Raw genomic sequence first — 15,528 nt, forward strand, 5'->3', positions numbered from 1 at the left:
GTATATAGGGAGCAGTATTATAGTAGTTATATCCCTGTATATAGGAGCAGTATTATAGTAGTTATATTCCTGTATATGGGAGCAGTATTATAGTAGTATATTCCTGTATATAGGAGGTAGTATTATAGTAGTTATATCCCTGTATATAGGAGGTAGTATTATAGTATGTATATTCTTGTATATAGGGGGCAGTATTATAGTAGTTATATTCCTGTATATAGGAGCAGTATTATAGTATGTATATTCTTGTATATAGGGAGCAGTATTATAGTAGTTATATTCCTGTATATAGGGGGCAGTATTATAGTAGTTACATTCTTGTATATAGGAGCAGTATTATAGTAGTTATATCCCTGTATATAGGAGCAGTATTATAGTAGTTATATCCCTGTATATAGGAGCAGTATTATAGTAGTTATATTCCTGTATATAGGAGCAGTATTATAGTAGTTATATTCCTGTATATAGGAGCAGTATTATAGTAGTTATATTCCTGTATATAGGAGCAGTATTATAGTAGTTATATTCTTGTATATAGGAGCAGTATTATAGTAGTTATATTCCTGTATATAGGAGGCAGTATTATAGTAGTTATATTCCTGTATATAGGAGCAGTATTATAGTAGTTATATTCCTGTATATAGGAGCAGTATTATAGTAGTTATGGCTCAGGGAAGAAACATAGGTGTGAGGTGCAGCACTCTGTTTCTTCCCTGAACCGCATTTTGTTTCTCTCTTTTCTCCGTGTATTGCACTCCTCCTGGTGAGACCCACATGACCGCAATTAGCAGGAGACACCTGAGTGCACATGGTTTTAATCCCTCCTGTTTTTTCCCATTCTGTTTGCTGCAGCTATGGTGAGCGCAATACCTTATCCAGACTTGTGCTGCTTGGGGGCGACCTTCTCTGCCGGCGGTGCTGGCCGGGTTCTGGTGTGGTGTTTTTGGGTCTGGTCCTGTGGCATGGGGGTCGCAGGGCCGTCCCATGGCCCCCGTTCCCTGGCTGTGCACGCCTGCGGGGTTGGTGGCCACTGACTGGCACGGTGTGGACTTAGTGTAGGGACCCATGTGTATCAGATACCGGCACGAGGTACATGGGGCAGTATGGCTTGATCAATTCATACACAAAATTCTGATGTGTTTTTTATTTAGCCAAGCGGCACTAGTATCAGCCATAGGTGTGAGGTGCAGCACTCTGTTTCTTCCCTGAACCGCATTATAGTAGTTATATTCCTGTATATAGGAGCAGTATTATAGTAGTTATATTCTTGTATATAGGAGCAGTATTATAGTAGTCATATTCCTGTATATAGGAGCAGTATTATAGTAGTTATATTCCTGTATATAGGGGGCAGTATTATAGTAGTTATATTCTTGTATATAGGGAGCAGTATTATAGTAGTTATATCCCTGTATATAGGAGCAGTATTATAGTAGTTATATTCCTGTATATAGGGGGCAGTATTATAGTAGTTATATTTCTGTATATAGGAGCAGTATTATAGTAGTTATATTCCTGTATATAGGAGCAGTATTATAGTAGTTATATTCCTGTATATGGGAGCAGTATTATAGTAGTATATTCCTGTATATAGGAGGTAGTATTATAGTAGTTATATTCCTGTATATAGGGAGCAGTATTATAGTAGTTATATTCCTGTATATAGGGGCAGTATTATAGTAGTTATATCCCTGTATATAGGAGGTAGTATTATAGTATGTATATTCTTGTATATAGGGGGCAGTATTATAGTAGTTATATTCCTGTATATAGGAGCAGTATTATAGTATGTATATTCTTGTATATAGGGAGCAGTATTATAGTAGTTATATTCCTGTATATAGGGGGCAGTATTATAGTAGTTACATTCTTGTATATAGGAGCAGTATTATAGTAGTTATATCCCTGTATATAGGAGCAGTATTATAGTAGTTATATTCCTGTATATAGCAGCAGTATTATAGTAGTTATATCGCTGTATATAGGAGCAGTATTATAGTAGTTATATTCCTGTATATAGGAGCAGTATTATAGTAGGTATATTCCTGTATATAGGAGGCAGTATTATAGTAGTATATTCTTGTATATAGGAGCAGTATTATAGTAGTTATATCCCTGTATATAGGGAGCAGTATTATAGTAGTTATATCCCTGTATATAGGAGCAGTATTATAGTAGTTATATCCCTGTATATAGGAGCAGTATTATAGTAGTTATATTTTTTTGTATAGGTGGTAGTATTAGAGAAAGGAATTCTTATAGTTATATTGTTGTACATTGGATATATGATCTGTTTTTGTACAATGTGCTTATTTCTGGTACTGCATACATCATAGTACATATATACAATAGTGATAATAGAACATATCCAGTCAGTGATGGGAGGACCCTGTGTTCCTGAGATGGAGATACATAACATACACCGTCTGCTTTCATCCATTATTTTATTTTCACTATCAAGTATGTGGTAATGTACAGTACAACAAACAGCACAGATTGTGCAACAATGAACATTGCTACAAAATTAAATACTCTACACAAGGAGTGACTTCTGCTGTCAGATCAGTACAATTCAGTGCTGTGCCGTACACAAAACAACATATGACTAAAACAACATAGAATGTCTGCACTTTTGGAAAACCTGGCAGGAGAAATCAGCGGCTTCTGTCAGGCCTAAGATAACCATGTACTGATCCTGAGTTACATCCTGTATTATTCCCCAGAGCTGCACTCACTATTCTGCTGGTGGGGTCACTGTGTAGATACATTACATTACTGATCCTGAGTTCCATCCTGTATTATACCCCAGAGCTGCACTCACTATTCTGCTGGTGGGGTCACTGTGTACATACATTACTGATCCTGAGTTCCATCCTGTATTATACCCCAGAGCTGCACTCACTATTCTGCTGGTGGGGTCACTGTGTACATACATTACATTACTGATCCTGAGTTACATCCTGTATTATACCCCAGAGCTGCACTCACTATTCTGCTGGTGGGGTCACTGTGTACATACATTACATTACTGATCCTGAGTTACATCCTGTATTATACTTCAGAGCTGCACTCACTATTCTGCTGGTGGGGCATACAGGATGTAACTGATTGCAGAAGGTCAGTGTGTTCTATATATGCACTGTATATGGTCCTGAGGTTCAGTAGGCCGGGATGTGATGGATGTTCATGGATCGTAACCACATTCAACAAGAAATTGTGAATAATGATAAGAGTTATGAGTGAGCCTCAGAGTCCATGTTGTGTCACTCACATACATGACCCTCCCAGCTGTGCACATACTTTACTTTTGTCTTGTATTATACTCCAGAGCTGCACTCCGGTCACAGCCACCACCTCTTCACTACTGATCCTCGGCAGCTTCTGCACATTTTATGTAAATCGGGGAGTCTGATCCTTCTCCGCATACTCACCTTTATGTCTGCACTGTTGGGGGGAGCTGATTGGACATGGACATAGTCATAGTCTGGACATAGCCTTCACCCAGAGGGTGTATCCCTACCTTATGTTACAAAAACATCATGTGACATTACTGCCACAATAGCAAGTGTCCAGGAGGCGGGCATTGTGCGTTACGTGCCCTGCCCCTTCTCTCTGCTGTGAGTGACAGCTGTCAATGCAGCCAACCAGCTGTTTTTCTTTAGTAGAAGTTGGTATGAGCCATATACAGGTGCAGAAAGATCGCCCTCTAGAGGTGAAAACAGACATTCAAAGTTGCAGGAGACTCAGAATGGAGCACCAGGCATAATCAAGTATATCCGACACCTAACCTAATCATTCCTGCCCTCCTGAGTGTCTTACATGTAGTATTTCATGTCACCCCCAACAATGGGCAATGCCCCTCATTCACTGCGGTTAAAGGGACGGTGTCTTTAGAAAATTACTCAGTGTATAAGTAATGTTTTTATGTTAAACACATTTTTAAAGAATTTTTGGTGACATTCTTTCTATTTTTCAATTTTTCTATCTATATTATAAAATAATTCTGAGCTCTTGCAGTTTTCATTCTCACCACTGGGGCTATAACTAAGCTGAGACTTCCTGTTGTGTCTGTGGTGATAAGAGGAGGCTGCTGTAAAGTGATGTGTACGGCATTGCAGCGTCATGTGACACCAGTAGCTAGAGGAGACAATAGCAGCTCTCTGGGGAATGACACAGAGCGTGCTCAGTAATGTCTCACATTCATCTCAAGGGGACAGAGTCTGTCTATTGTTGTCTATGTCTATGAGTCTTGCTGTAAAGTATGTCACTAAATGCTGTAAAAACAGCTCAGGCAAGATGGCCACCCCCATAACAATGTACAAAAAGTCCTGAGGGGACTTTGAACATTATTTTATAGGGATTTATTGGTTATGGTCCTTAGAGACAGAAGTCATGGTGGTCACAAGTGGTTTTTCTTTATCCCAAATAGACATGAGCCAACCTGACGAAAGTTTGGGTTTGCACGAACCTGAGCGATCTGCATTTGACTCTCGACACCTGAAGATGCCATAGGCCGTATCCATGTTTTCCAGGCAGTCCATGGGCTGCATCCACCTTCTCCAGGCAGCTAGATCTAAACGCTGATCGATCGGGTTTGTGCAAACCCAAACTTTCGGAAGGTTCGCTCTTTACTGCGGCCCTCCAGCTTTTACAACTCTAACTCCCATCAGGCCATGATTTAGCATTGAGCGTGTGCCTTCAATCAGTGGTCTACAACTGGTGACTCTCCAGCTGATCTAATGATGAGTGCAGCCATTAAAGGGGTCCTCCGGGATCATACCCCATGATATATAACTTACTGATATCTCAGCTTCCCCGATAACTGGGTGGACTGGAACATAACATTTGTGCGTACTGGGAATAACCTGAAATCCCTTCGAGGACAAATGACGTGGTAATTTTCCTGTACTCCCTTGTGGTACATGAATGGATCTCACCAGCCTTGCAGATATGAGAACACCCTGGGGGTCATCATGGTGGCTCCCGCATCCTGTTTTTCTTCCTCTAAGGCCTTAAACACCAGGTTTGTCTCCTACTTTATACATTGCACTACTCCATACACCCAGCACAGGGGTGTATATGGTGGGAGGGGGGTACTGTGACCACCCCCCTCCGTGATGTGTGCATCATCCATATTATTACTGGGTCATAAATAGGACTTGTAGTCAATGCCCTTGTGATTAGGTGAGGGGTCCTCCTACACCTGGACCCCCATAAACCTCCAATCTCACTTTCCATTCAGTTCCTTCTTTGTAGGTGTCTGGTTGTCCAAGTCACCATCTTGCTAGAGCGAGCCGAGACCACCGCAGTGTGGACCTTTGTCTTCTACTGCCGCCGCTGCTTGTGCTGAGACCCCGAGGTCCACCAGGAATATCTCTGGGGTACGGAGCACGTGGCCTTACCGTGGCCCCCATCCGGCAATTCAGTGCACGAAGAGAAGGAGTTATAAATACTCAACAAGATGGCGAGGAGGAGGATGCCGGCCGCCACGATGGAGAAGACGCTCCAGTGGTTTAGTAACTTGGGGTACAGCATATGTAAGTAGTCCAGGCAGTCTTCAATTTTACTGGAATTTAAGAAGAAAATGCATTATGCTATGGACTATGGAGACCACTGGCTGCACTGGGTTTTATTGTGCATTGATATACACAGAGGGCAGCACATAGAGGCTGGAGATAGGGAGGAGAATATACATGGAGGGCAGCTCACACAGGCTGTATATAGGGAGGAGAATATACATGGAGGGCAGCTCACACAGGCTGTATATAGGGAGGAGAATATACATGGAGGGCAGCTCACACAGGCTGTATATAAGGAGGAGAATATACAAGGAGGGCAGCTCACACAGGCTGTAGTTAGGAAGGAGAATATACAAGGAGGGCAGCTCACACATCTTGTAGTTAGGAAGGAGTATATACAAGGAGGGCAGCTCACACAGGCTGTATATATGGAGGAGAATATACATGGAGGGCAGCTCACACAGGCTGTAGTTAGGGAGGAGAGCATACATGGAGGGCAGCTCAGACAGGCTGTAGTTAGGGAGGAGAGCATACATGGAGGGCAGCTCACACAGGCTGTAGTTAGGAAGGAGAATATACATGGAGGGCAGCTCACACAGGCTGTATATAGGGAGGAGAATATACATGGAGGGCAGCTCACACAGGCTGTAGTTAGGGAGGAGAGCATACATGGGGGGCAGCTCACACAGGCTGTAGTTAGGGAGGAGAATATACATGGGGGGCAGCTCACACAGGCTGTAGTTAGGAAGGAGAATATACATGGAGGGCAGCTCACACAGGCTGTAGTTAGGAAGGAGTATATACATGGAGGGCAGCTCACACAGGCTGTATATAGGGAGGAGAATATACATGGAGGGCAGCTCACACAGGCTGTATATAGGGAGGAGAATATACATGGAGGGCAGCTCACACAGGCTGTAGTTAGGAAAAAGAATATACATGGAGGGCAGCTCACACAGGTTGTAGTTAGGAAGGAGAATATACATGGAGGGCAGCTCACGCATGCTGTAGTTAGGGAGGAGAGCATACATGGAGGGCAGCTCACACAGGCTGTAGTTAGGGAGGAGAGCATACATGGAGGGCAGATCACACAGGCTGTAGTTAGGGAGAAGAAAATACATGGAGGGCAGCTCACGCATGCTGTAGTTAGGAAAGAGAATATACATGGAGGGCAGCTCACACAGGCTGTAGTTAGGGAGGAGAGCATACATGGGGGGCAGCTCACACAGGTTGTAGTTAGGGAGGAGAGCATACATGGGGGGCAGCTCACACAGGTTGTAGTTAGGAAGGAGAATATACATGGAGGGCAGCTCACGCATGCTGTAGTTAGGAAAGAGAATATACATGGAGGGCAGCTCACACAGGCTGTAGTTAGGGAGGAGAGCATACATGGAGGGCAGCTCACACAGGTTGTAGTTAGGAAGGAGAATATACATGGAGGGCAGCTCACGCATGCTGTAGTTAGGGAGGAGAGCATACATGGAGGGCAGCTCACACAGGCTGTAGATAGGGTGGAGAATATGAATGGAGGGCAGCTCACAAAGGCTGCAGATGGGGAGAATATACATGGGGGGCAGCTCACACAGGCTGTATATAGGGAGGAGAGCATACATGGAGGGCAGCTCACGCATGCTGTAGTTAGGAAGGAGAATATACATGGAGGGCAGCTCACACAGGCTGTAGTTAGCAAAGAGAATATACATGGAGGGCAGCTCACACAGGCTGTAGTTAGCAAAGAGAATATACATGGAGGGCAGCTCACACATGCTATAGTTAGGAAGGAGAATACACAAGGAAGGAAGCTCACACAGGTTGTAGATAGGGGGAGAATATACATGGAGGACAGCTTACACAGGTTGTAGTTAGGGAGGAGAGCATACACTGAGGACAGCTCTCACAGGTTGTAGATACATGGAGGGCAGCTCACACAGGTTGTAGTTAGGGAGAAGAGCATACATGGAGGGCAGCTCACACAGGCTGTAGTTGGGGAGGAGTATATACATGGAGGGCATCTCACACAGCCTATATATAGGCAGGAGAGCATGAATGGAGGGCAGCTCACACAGGCTGTATATAAGCAGGAGAATATACAAATAGAGCAGCTCACACAGGCTGTAGATAGGAAGGAGAGCATACAGGGATAGCAACTCACACAGGCTGTAGATAGGAAGGAGAGCATACATGAAGAGCAGTTCACACAGGCTGCAGATAGGAAGGAGAATATACATGGAGAGCAGCTCACATAGGTTGTAGTTAGGGAGGAGAGCATACATGGAGGGCAGCTGACACAGACTGTATATAGGGAGGAGAGCATACATACAGGGAGCAAAGCATACATGAAAGGTGGCTCACACACATTATAAATACAAAGGATAGCATACACAGGCTCTATATAGGGAAAAGTGCATACATATAGGGCAGCTTACCCGGGCTGTACATAGGGAGGAGAGACTCATGGAGGAAAGCCCACACAGGCTGTAGATAGGAGAGTATAGAGGGATAGCAGCTCACACAGGCTGTAGATAAGAAGGAGAGCATAAACGGAGAGCAGCTCACACAGGCTGTAGATAAGAAGGAGAGCATAAACGGAGAGCAGCTCACACAGGCTGTAGATAGGAAGGAGAGCATACATAGAGGGCAGCTCACACAGGCTGTAGGTAGGAAGGAGAGCATATATGGAGAGCAGCTCACACAGGCTGTAGATAGGAAGGAGAGCATACATGGAGAGCAGCTCACACAGGCTGCAGATTGTAAGAAGAGCAGCTCACACAGGCTGTAAATAGGAAGGAGAGCATACAGGGAGAGCAGCTCACACAGGCTGCAGATTGTAAGGAGAGTATACAGGTATAGCAGCTCGCACAGGCTGTAGGTAGGAAGGAGAGCATACATGAAGAGCAGCTCACACCGGCTGTAGATAGGAAGGAGAGCATACATGGAGAGCAGCTCACACAGGCTGTAGATAGGAAGGAGAGCATACATGGAGAGCAGCTCACACAGGCTGTAGATAGGAAGGAGAGCATACATGAAGAGCAGCTCACACAGGCTGTACATAGGAAGGAGAGCATACAGGGAGAGCAGCTCACACAGGCTGCAGATTGTAAGGAGAGTATACAGGGATAGCAGCTCGCACAGGCTGTAGGTAGGAAGGAGAGCATACATGGAGAGCAGCTCACACAGGCTGTAGATAGGAAGGAGAGCATACATGGAGAGCAGCTCACACAGGCTGTAGATAGAGAGAACAGCCTCATGAAGGACAGCTCTCACAGTTATAAGAGAAAAAAACAAATAAACAGCAGTCTGTAGAGGAGATTTACATAGGTTGTGTATAAGTGTACAGAATAGAGAAAGCAGAGCTCCCACAGCAAACTGTATTCTCTTCTAGACCTCACATCACGTGTCACATCGAGCCCAGGAGCCAACTGCATAGTGGGGAAATGATTCAAAGGAAATGAATGAAGATTAGAGAGCCAAGCCTGCTGGTGATTGTTAGTGATGGTAGGATCTGTCCATCTATCTCTGATATTTCTGCGGGTTTGTCTAGCCTCGTATCAGTACCCCCTCCGCCTCCTGTAGTTGCTCCATCCTGACCTGCTCTTCAGCTTGGTGAATTCCTCCTTCTCCTCCTCTTCATTCTCCGTCGGACTCTCACTTAACTTCTCCTCATCTTCTTCTTTAAATTCCTGAAGACCCTGAACCTTCTTCAAACCTTCCTGATACCTTAGAAGATGCAGAGATGAAAGTAAGAAACGCCATCTTTTTATGATTACAGGACCATACACTGCAGTGAGGTCCCACCTGCAGGACAACAGGGGGCTCATGGGACCACCCAGCTAACATTTCATGCAAATACATGGGCCCCACAATAGAGTCACACTCTATTCTGATTGCTGGATTCCAGAATATTGGAATCTTACAAAATATATACAATAAAGTTCTTTTAATCCGGCATAAATAGGAACAGATATATGATAGATTATGAAATCTTCCGGATTATGGGAAGGTTGTATAACTGTATATGAGACTCCCATAGAGCCCATAGAATCTAAAACTTTCTAGATTATTGGAATTTCCCAGTATTATTCCATTCTCTTATCAGAGTCAGTGATGTGGACCCCTACCCCTTGTTATAGGCCTCTTCCTCAATCTTGGCTTTCATCTCGGCACTGATCTCCTCTGCGCAGTTTGATACCATGGCAGACACCATTGCAGACCCCACCGGCTCACACGCGTCTGTATCCGCGCCGAGCTTCCCACTGATGATAAAACACAAAGATTATATGTTATAACATTATGGGGGTCACCCACTTTGGACAAAATTATTTTGGAAGAAAATACAGTGTCGCAATGCTGTCCTCCACTGTGATCAGGGAATTAAAGGGGAACTCTTTCGAGATTTTTTTTCCAAATCTATTTTTTTCAGAAAGATATGTAAGTTACTTCTATTAAAAAAATCTCCAGTCTTCCAGTACTTATCAGCTGCTGTATGTCCTGCAGGAAGTGGTGTATTCTCTCCAGTCTGACACAGTGCTCTCTGCTGCCACCTCTGTCCATGTCAGGAACTGTACAGAGCAGGAGCAAATCCCCATAGAAAATTGAGCATTACACAGTATATATTATAATCAATACAGTGCCCATGAGAGTCTCTGATTGTGTTGGGTCCTCTAGATGGAGACACTGGGTATATTCTTTTGCCATCTCGGGCAGAAGCCATGATACCATCGAGCATCTAGTGTATATGGTGGGTGGAGGGAGCGAGAGGTACATTATAACCTAGGGATAATATCACAGTCAAAAAGATTCTATATAAAGCAACTAGAAAGGATCTCCAGCCCTGGCTATAAACCTCCATGCCCGAGGTCCTCAAGACGTATCTGTTTTTACTGGTATTGAGTGAAGGTTCAGGTTTGGCAACATTTGTCTGAACGCGAACACTCGGTATTTGATTCTCGGGGTCTGGAGAAGATAGATGCCGCCATACAAAGTCCTGGAAGCCATGGATATAGCCATAAGGCAGGTTTCCTAGGCAGCCCTAGGGTGGCATCCAACTTCTCCAGACATATGGAGTCAAATACCGAGCATTCTGGTCCGGAGAAACAGTACCGAACCTGAACTTTCCACAAGTTTCATCAACACTTGTTCTTACCCTCTGACCTTATTTATTTAGCCTTTTATTCCCAGGCTGCTATTGATTCTGCACCACCTGAAATTATGCATAAAACCGAAAGGAGAGGTCCGGCGAACATTGTATTGCCCCCCAAAAGGTATTCAGATCACCAATATACTCTTATTACAGGAAATGCTTATAAAGTCCTTTTTTCCCTGCACTTACTACTACATCAAGGCTTCACTTCCTGAATAACATGGTGACATGACATCACCATGTTATCCAGGAAGTGACATCACCATGTTATCCAGGAAGTGACATCACCATGTTATTCAGGAAGTGACATCACCATGTTATCCAGGAAGTGACATCACCATGTTATCCAGGAAGTGACATCGCCATGTTATCCAGGAAGTGACATCGCCATGTTATCCAGGAAGTGACATCACCATGTTATCCAGGAAGTGACATCACCATGTTATCCAGGAAGTGACATCACCATGTTATCCAGGAAAGGACATCACCATGTTATCCAGGAAGTGACATCACCATGTTATCCAGGAAGTGACATCACCATGTTATCCAGGAAGTGACATCACCATGTTATCCAGGAAGTGACATCACCATGTTATCCAGGAAGTGACATCACCATGTTATCCAGGAAGTGACATCACCATGTTATCCAGGAAGTGACATCACCATGTTATCCAGGAAGGGACATCACCATGTTATCTAGGAAGTGACATCATCATGTTATCCAGGAAGTGACATCACCATGTTATCCAGGAAGTGACATCACCATGTTATCCAGGAAGTGACATCACCATGTTATCCAGGAAGTGAAGCCTTGATGAAGTAGTAAGTGCAGGGAAAAAAGCACTTGATGTGCATTTCCCGTAATAAGTGTATATTGGGGATTTGTATAACTTTTCGGGGGCAATACAATACTTTTATAAAAATTTTAGCCACACTTCTCCTTTAAAGGGGTTCTCCATTTTAATTTAGAAGCTATTCTTATTGGCGATCAGCTGTAATCTTTAGGGAAACCTGTTTTGTTTCGATGCAGCGCCACCACAGGGGACATGAGGCATTGCACAGTTCCCTTTCACATCTATAGGGTGTGTGTGTAATGCAGGACAGGGTGGGTCCTCCAGAAAGGGGGACGCTCTTTGTAACACTCCACTCGACCAAGAGATGACCATTCTGAATACAGAGGATGCCCCCTACCAAACTATAACCCCTTTAAGGAGGACTCTATCTATAGGGTTGGTGACTGGGTGACTAAATGATGTCTCCACGGGTGATGAATAAGGAGTAATGTTTGGGTGTATAGATAGATAACAGTATATGAGAAGTGAGCCTGGTTTGGCGGTACTTGTACTGATACATATACCAGGCCGTCCATGTGCTTAGTGCTGTACATTCCCATGTCTTTAGGTGAATGAATGAAGCCCCCGCAGACAAGGCCCCCCGCTGCCGTACTCTGAAGCGATTTTCCAAGCTTTGCTCTTATCTCATCCTCCATGTCCTCTCCATTGTGTAATGCCAGCAGATCTATGACTTCAGCAACACAACAATTTCCTGCCCTGGTATCGGAGGGCGCCCCGTATCCATGCCATGCTTGGGAGGGTCACGCTTATTTCCACAGACCCCGACATCCTGTGCTCCCAGTAGAAACAAACCAGTCGGAATCCGCGGGAGGGGCGGCTGCTGCCTTGTTTGTTTTCCTTTTTTTAGTAAACCTTTATCTAAACTTGACCGTGAGATCAGAGGACGCGGCGGAGAACGCACTCAGTCCTCGGCCGAGATGAAACGTTATCGCAACGTAATAATCCTCCAGTGACCTCAACTGGTGGAAAACAGAGCACCATATGGAGTAAGGGGGGGGGGCAACCGTATTTATCGGGAAGTTGTAGAGAAACGCAGGGGTTAAAGGGGATTTCCCACTATAGACGTCCATGGAATACTGATAGGGTGAAGGGCTGCCGTACACTTCAATCCTCAATGCCAGGCAGCAGCCGCAAAGGCAGATACAAACTATGTTGTTAAACCTGAACCCCAGATATAATAGTACCGCATGTCGTGCTGCTATAGAAACACGCAGTGCGGTCACATCATCCTGCACTGAGAGGAAAGAAAACCTACAGAGCGGAGAACTCACTTTTCTATGAGTGGAGAGAGTCCCGGGGAGGCTGACTGACCGCTCCTGCCGCCAATACCAGGGGATTCTGCCTGGAGAGCACAGAAAGTAATAGTGATACTAGCAATAAGTGACAAATATCCAATTAATTAGCCACATTCTCTCCTGAAATGCTCTGTGCTGCTGGGGATCTTATTCTTATAGGAGTACTCCACTCACACATAACTTTTGATATGTTGCTGCCCATGGTGAGACTAGCAATTCCTTCCATACTTGTTATTATCTATTCAGTCTCCTTCCCCCAGTTCTCAGCTGCTGCTTTCTGCAGAAGACACAAAAATCTGTGTGTGAGCTACCAGTGCCGTCTCCCCCTCCCTTATTAGATGGCCGATGTAAACAAGTCCCTGGCAGGCTGTATCTGCAACATTGTAGCTTCTTTGTTATGCTGGGAGGGTTATTTTGAGGTCAAGTTGCTGATGAGCTCACAGTGATTATCCCTCCCAGCATTACAAAGAAGCTACATTGTTGCAGATACAGCCTGCCAGAGACTTGTTTACATCAACTGTCTCAGAAGGGAGGGGGGAGGAGGAGGAGACAGAGAGAAAAGCTCACACACAGACTTTTTTGTCTTCAGCAGAAAGCAGCAGCTGAGAACTAGGGGAAGGAGACTGAATAGATAATAACAAGTATGGAAGGAATTGTTAGTCTCACCATGGGCAGCAACATATCACAAGTTATGTGTGAGTGGAGTAACCCTTTAAGCTATTTAACTCTCAGTCTGTGACCTGATGATCAGACTTTGACCTTGCTAATTCTCATTCTGAACCCCTCACATGATTAGTGCTATTCTGGCCTGAAATACTCTGTGCTGCTGAAGTCCCTGTTCCTTCTACTATGTAATATCCAGTCTCTAACCTCCCACAGGGTCGGAACATTTCTCTCCTGAAATACTCTGTGCTGTTGAAGAACCCAATGTCTTCCACTATGTAGCTTCTGTCATCTCTTACCACACTAACCACTTTCCTCTTCTGAAATACTCTGTGCTGCTGGGAGACCCCGTTCCTTCCACTGTTTTACTCTCATTCTCTGACCTCCCATGGAATCAATGCACTTCTCTCCTGAAATCCTATGTGCTGCTGGGGAACCTTACTTGTTCTACTATACATCATAAAGTCTCTAACTTGCTAAAGTGCAGAACCTCCTCACCTCTGAAATACTCTGCGCTGCTGATAACCTTGCTGACTTTTTGACCTCCCACTAGATCAGTGCACTTCTTTTCTGAATCACTCTGTGCTGCTGTGAGCCCTGCTCGCTTTGAGCCTGTGAGGCCCATTACGATCAGCACACACATCTCCTGAAATACTCTGTGCTGCTGTGACGCTGTGGGTAACATTAGTAAATGCTTCTATGCCCGGATGTAGTTTGAGTAGAGAGGAAGCCACTTACCACAGCGGGCATGGGGGGCACGGGGGGCGAGCCCGGGGTCTGTCCAGGGATGTTCAGCAGATTAAACTTGGGAACCACCGCGACGCTCACCCTCCTGCGCGGCATGTTCTAGAATAAATCACCAGCAGTGATGTCACCTGTGCGCACATCCAGCAGACGAAGGGTTAACAATAGACTTTATTTCCGTACTTACCTTCCCAATAGTCAGCGACATGGAGCGGGAGGAGCGGGGGACGCCATCATCTGTAATGTACAAGAACCATCAGTCACACAAACATAACACCATACAGTGCTAAGGGTCCTCATACAGCTGTATCCAGTGTAGACAATGCTCTGTGAGCCCCAGACTGATACATTGTACATAGCTAGTCCTGCTCTCAGCTGTATCCAGTGTAGACAATGCTCTGTGAGCCCCAGACTGATACATTGTACATAGCTAGTCCTGCTCTCAGCTGTATCCAGTGTAGACAATGCTCTGTGAGCTCCAGACTGATACATTGTACATAGCTAGACCTGCTCTCAGCTGTATCCAGTGTAGACAATGCTCTGTGAGCTCCAGACTGATACATTGTACATAGCTAGTCCTGCTCTCAGCTGTATCCAGTGTACACAATGCTCTGTGAGCTCCAGACTGATACATTGTACATAGCTAGTCCTGCTCTCAGCTGTATCCAGTGTAGACAATGCTCTGTGAGCTCCAGACTGATACATTGTACATAGCTAGTCCTGCTCTCAGCTGTATCCAGTGTAGACAATGCTCTGTGAGCTCCAGACTGATACATTGTACATAGCTAGTCCTGCTCTCAGCTGTATCCAGTGTAGACAATGCTCTGTGAGCTCCAGACTGATACATTGTACATAGCTAGTCCTGCTCTCAGCTGTATCCAGTGTAGACAATGCTCTGTGAGCTCCAGACCGATACATTGTACATAGCTAGTCCTCCTCTCAGCTGTATCAGGTGTAGACAATGCTCTGTGAGCTCCAGACTGATACATTGTACATAGCTAGTCCTGCTCTCAGCTGTATCAGGTGTAGACAATGCTCTGTGAGCTCCAGACTGATACATTGTACATAGCTAGTCTTGCTCTCAGCTGTATCAGGTGTAGACAATGCTCTGTGAGCTCCAGACTGATACATTGTACATAGCTAGTCCTGCCCTCAGCTGCACCTTCTATTCTAAGGACTCCAGTACCTGGCGGCAGGTGTAGTGATGTCACCACTGGGGGTGGAGCTTGTTGATAAGCAGCCGCCAGAGGTTAGAGGGCGCAGTTTCCCTTTACAGAAGGAGCAGTCTGTAGTTTAGCGCTGATAGGTGACAG

General features: G+C 44.9%; 1 protein-coding gene across 3 annotated transcripts in view; it reads right to left on the bottom strand.

Moving 5' to 3' along the window:
- Positions 1-2,430: 2,430 nt before the first annotated feature.
- Positions 2,431-15,528, bottom strand: part of IRAG1 (inositol 1,4,5-triphosphate receptor associated 1) — a 101,707-nt gene continuing 88,609 nt past the window's right edge. For all 3 annotated transcript variants that reach the window (XM_069965041.1, XM_069965042.1, XM_069965040.1), the window contains 6 exons: positions 14,403-14,452; positions 14,210-14,317; positions 12,785-12,855; positions 9,638-9,772; positions 9,108-9,236; positions 2,431-5,566 (listed from right to left, as the gene is read on the bottom strand). In XM_069965041.1, coding sequence (XP_069821142.1) covers positions 5,326-5,566; positions 9,108-9,236; positions 9,638-9,772; positions 12,785-12,855; positions 14,210-14,317; positions 14,403-14,452 — 734 coding nt within the window. In that variant the 3' untranslated portion in view covers positions 2,431-5,325. The remainder of the gene's footprint in view (positions 5,567-9,107; positions 9,237-9,637; positions 9,773-12,784; positions 12,856-14,209; positions 14,318-14,402; positions 14,453-15,528) is intronic.

This window comes from Dendropsophus ebraccatus, chromosome 4, assembly GCF_027789765.1.
Source record: "Dendropsophus ebraccatus isolate aDenEbr1 chromosome 4, aDenEbr1.pat, whole genome shotgun sequence".
In the NCBI taxonomy this organism is placed as follows: Eukaryota; Metazoa; Chordata; class Amphibia; order Anura; family Hylidae; genus Dendropsophus; species Dendropsophus ebraccatus.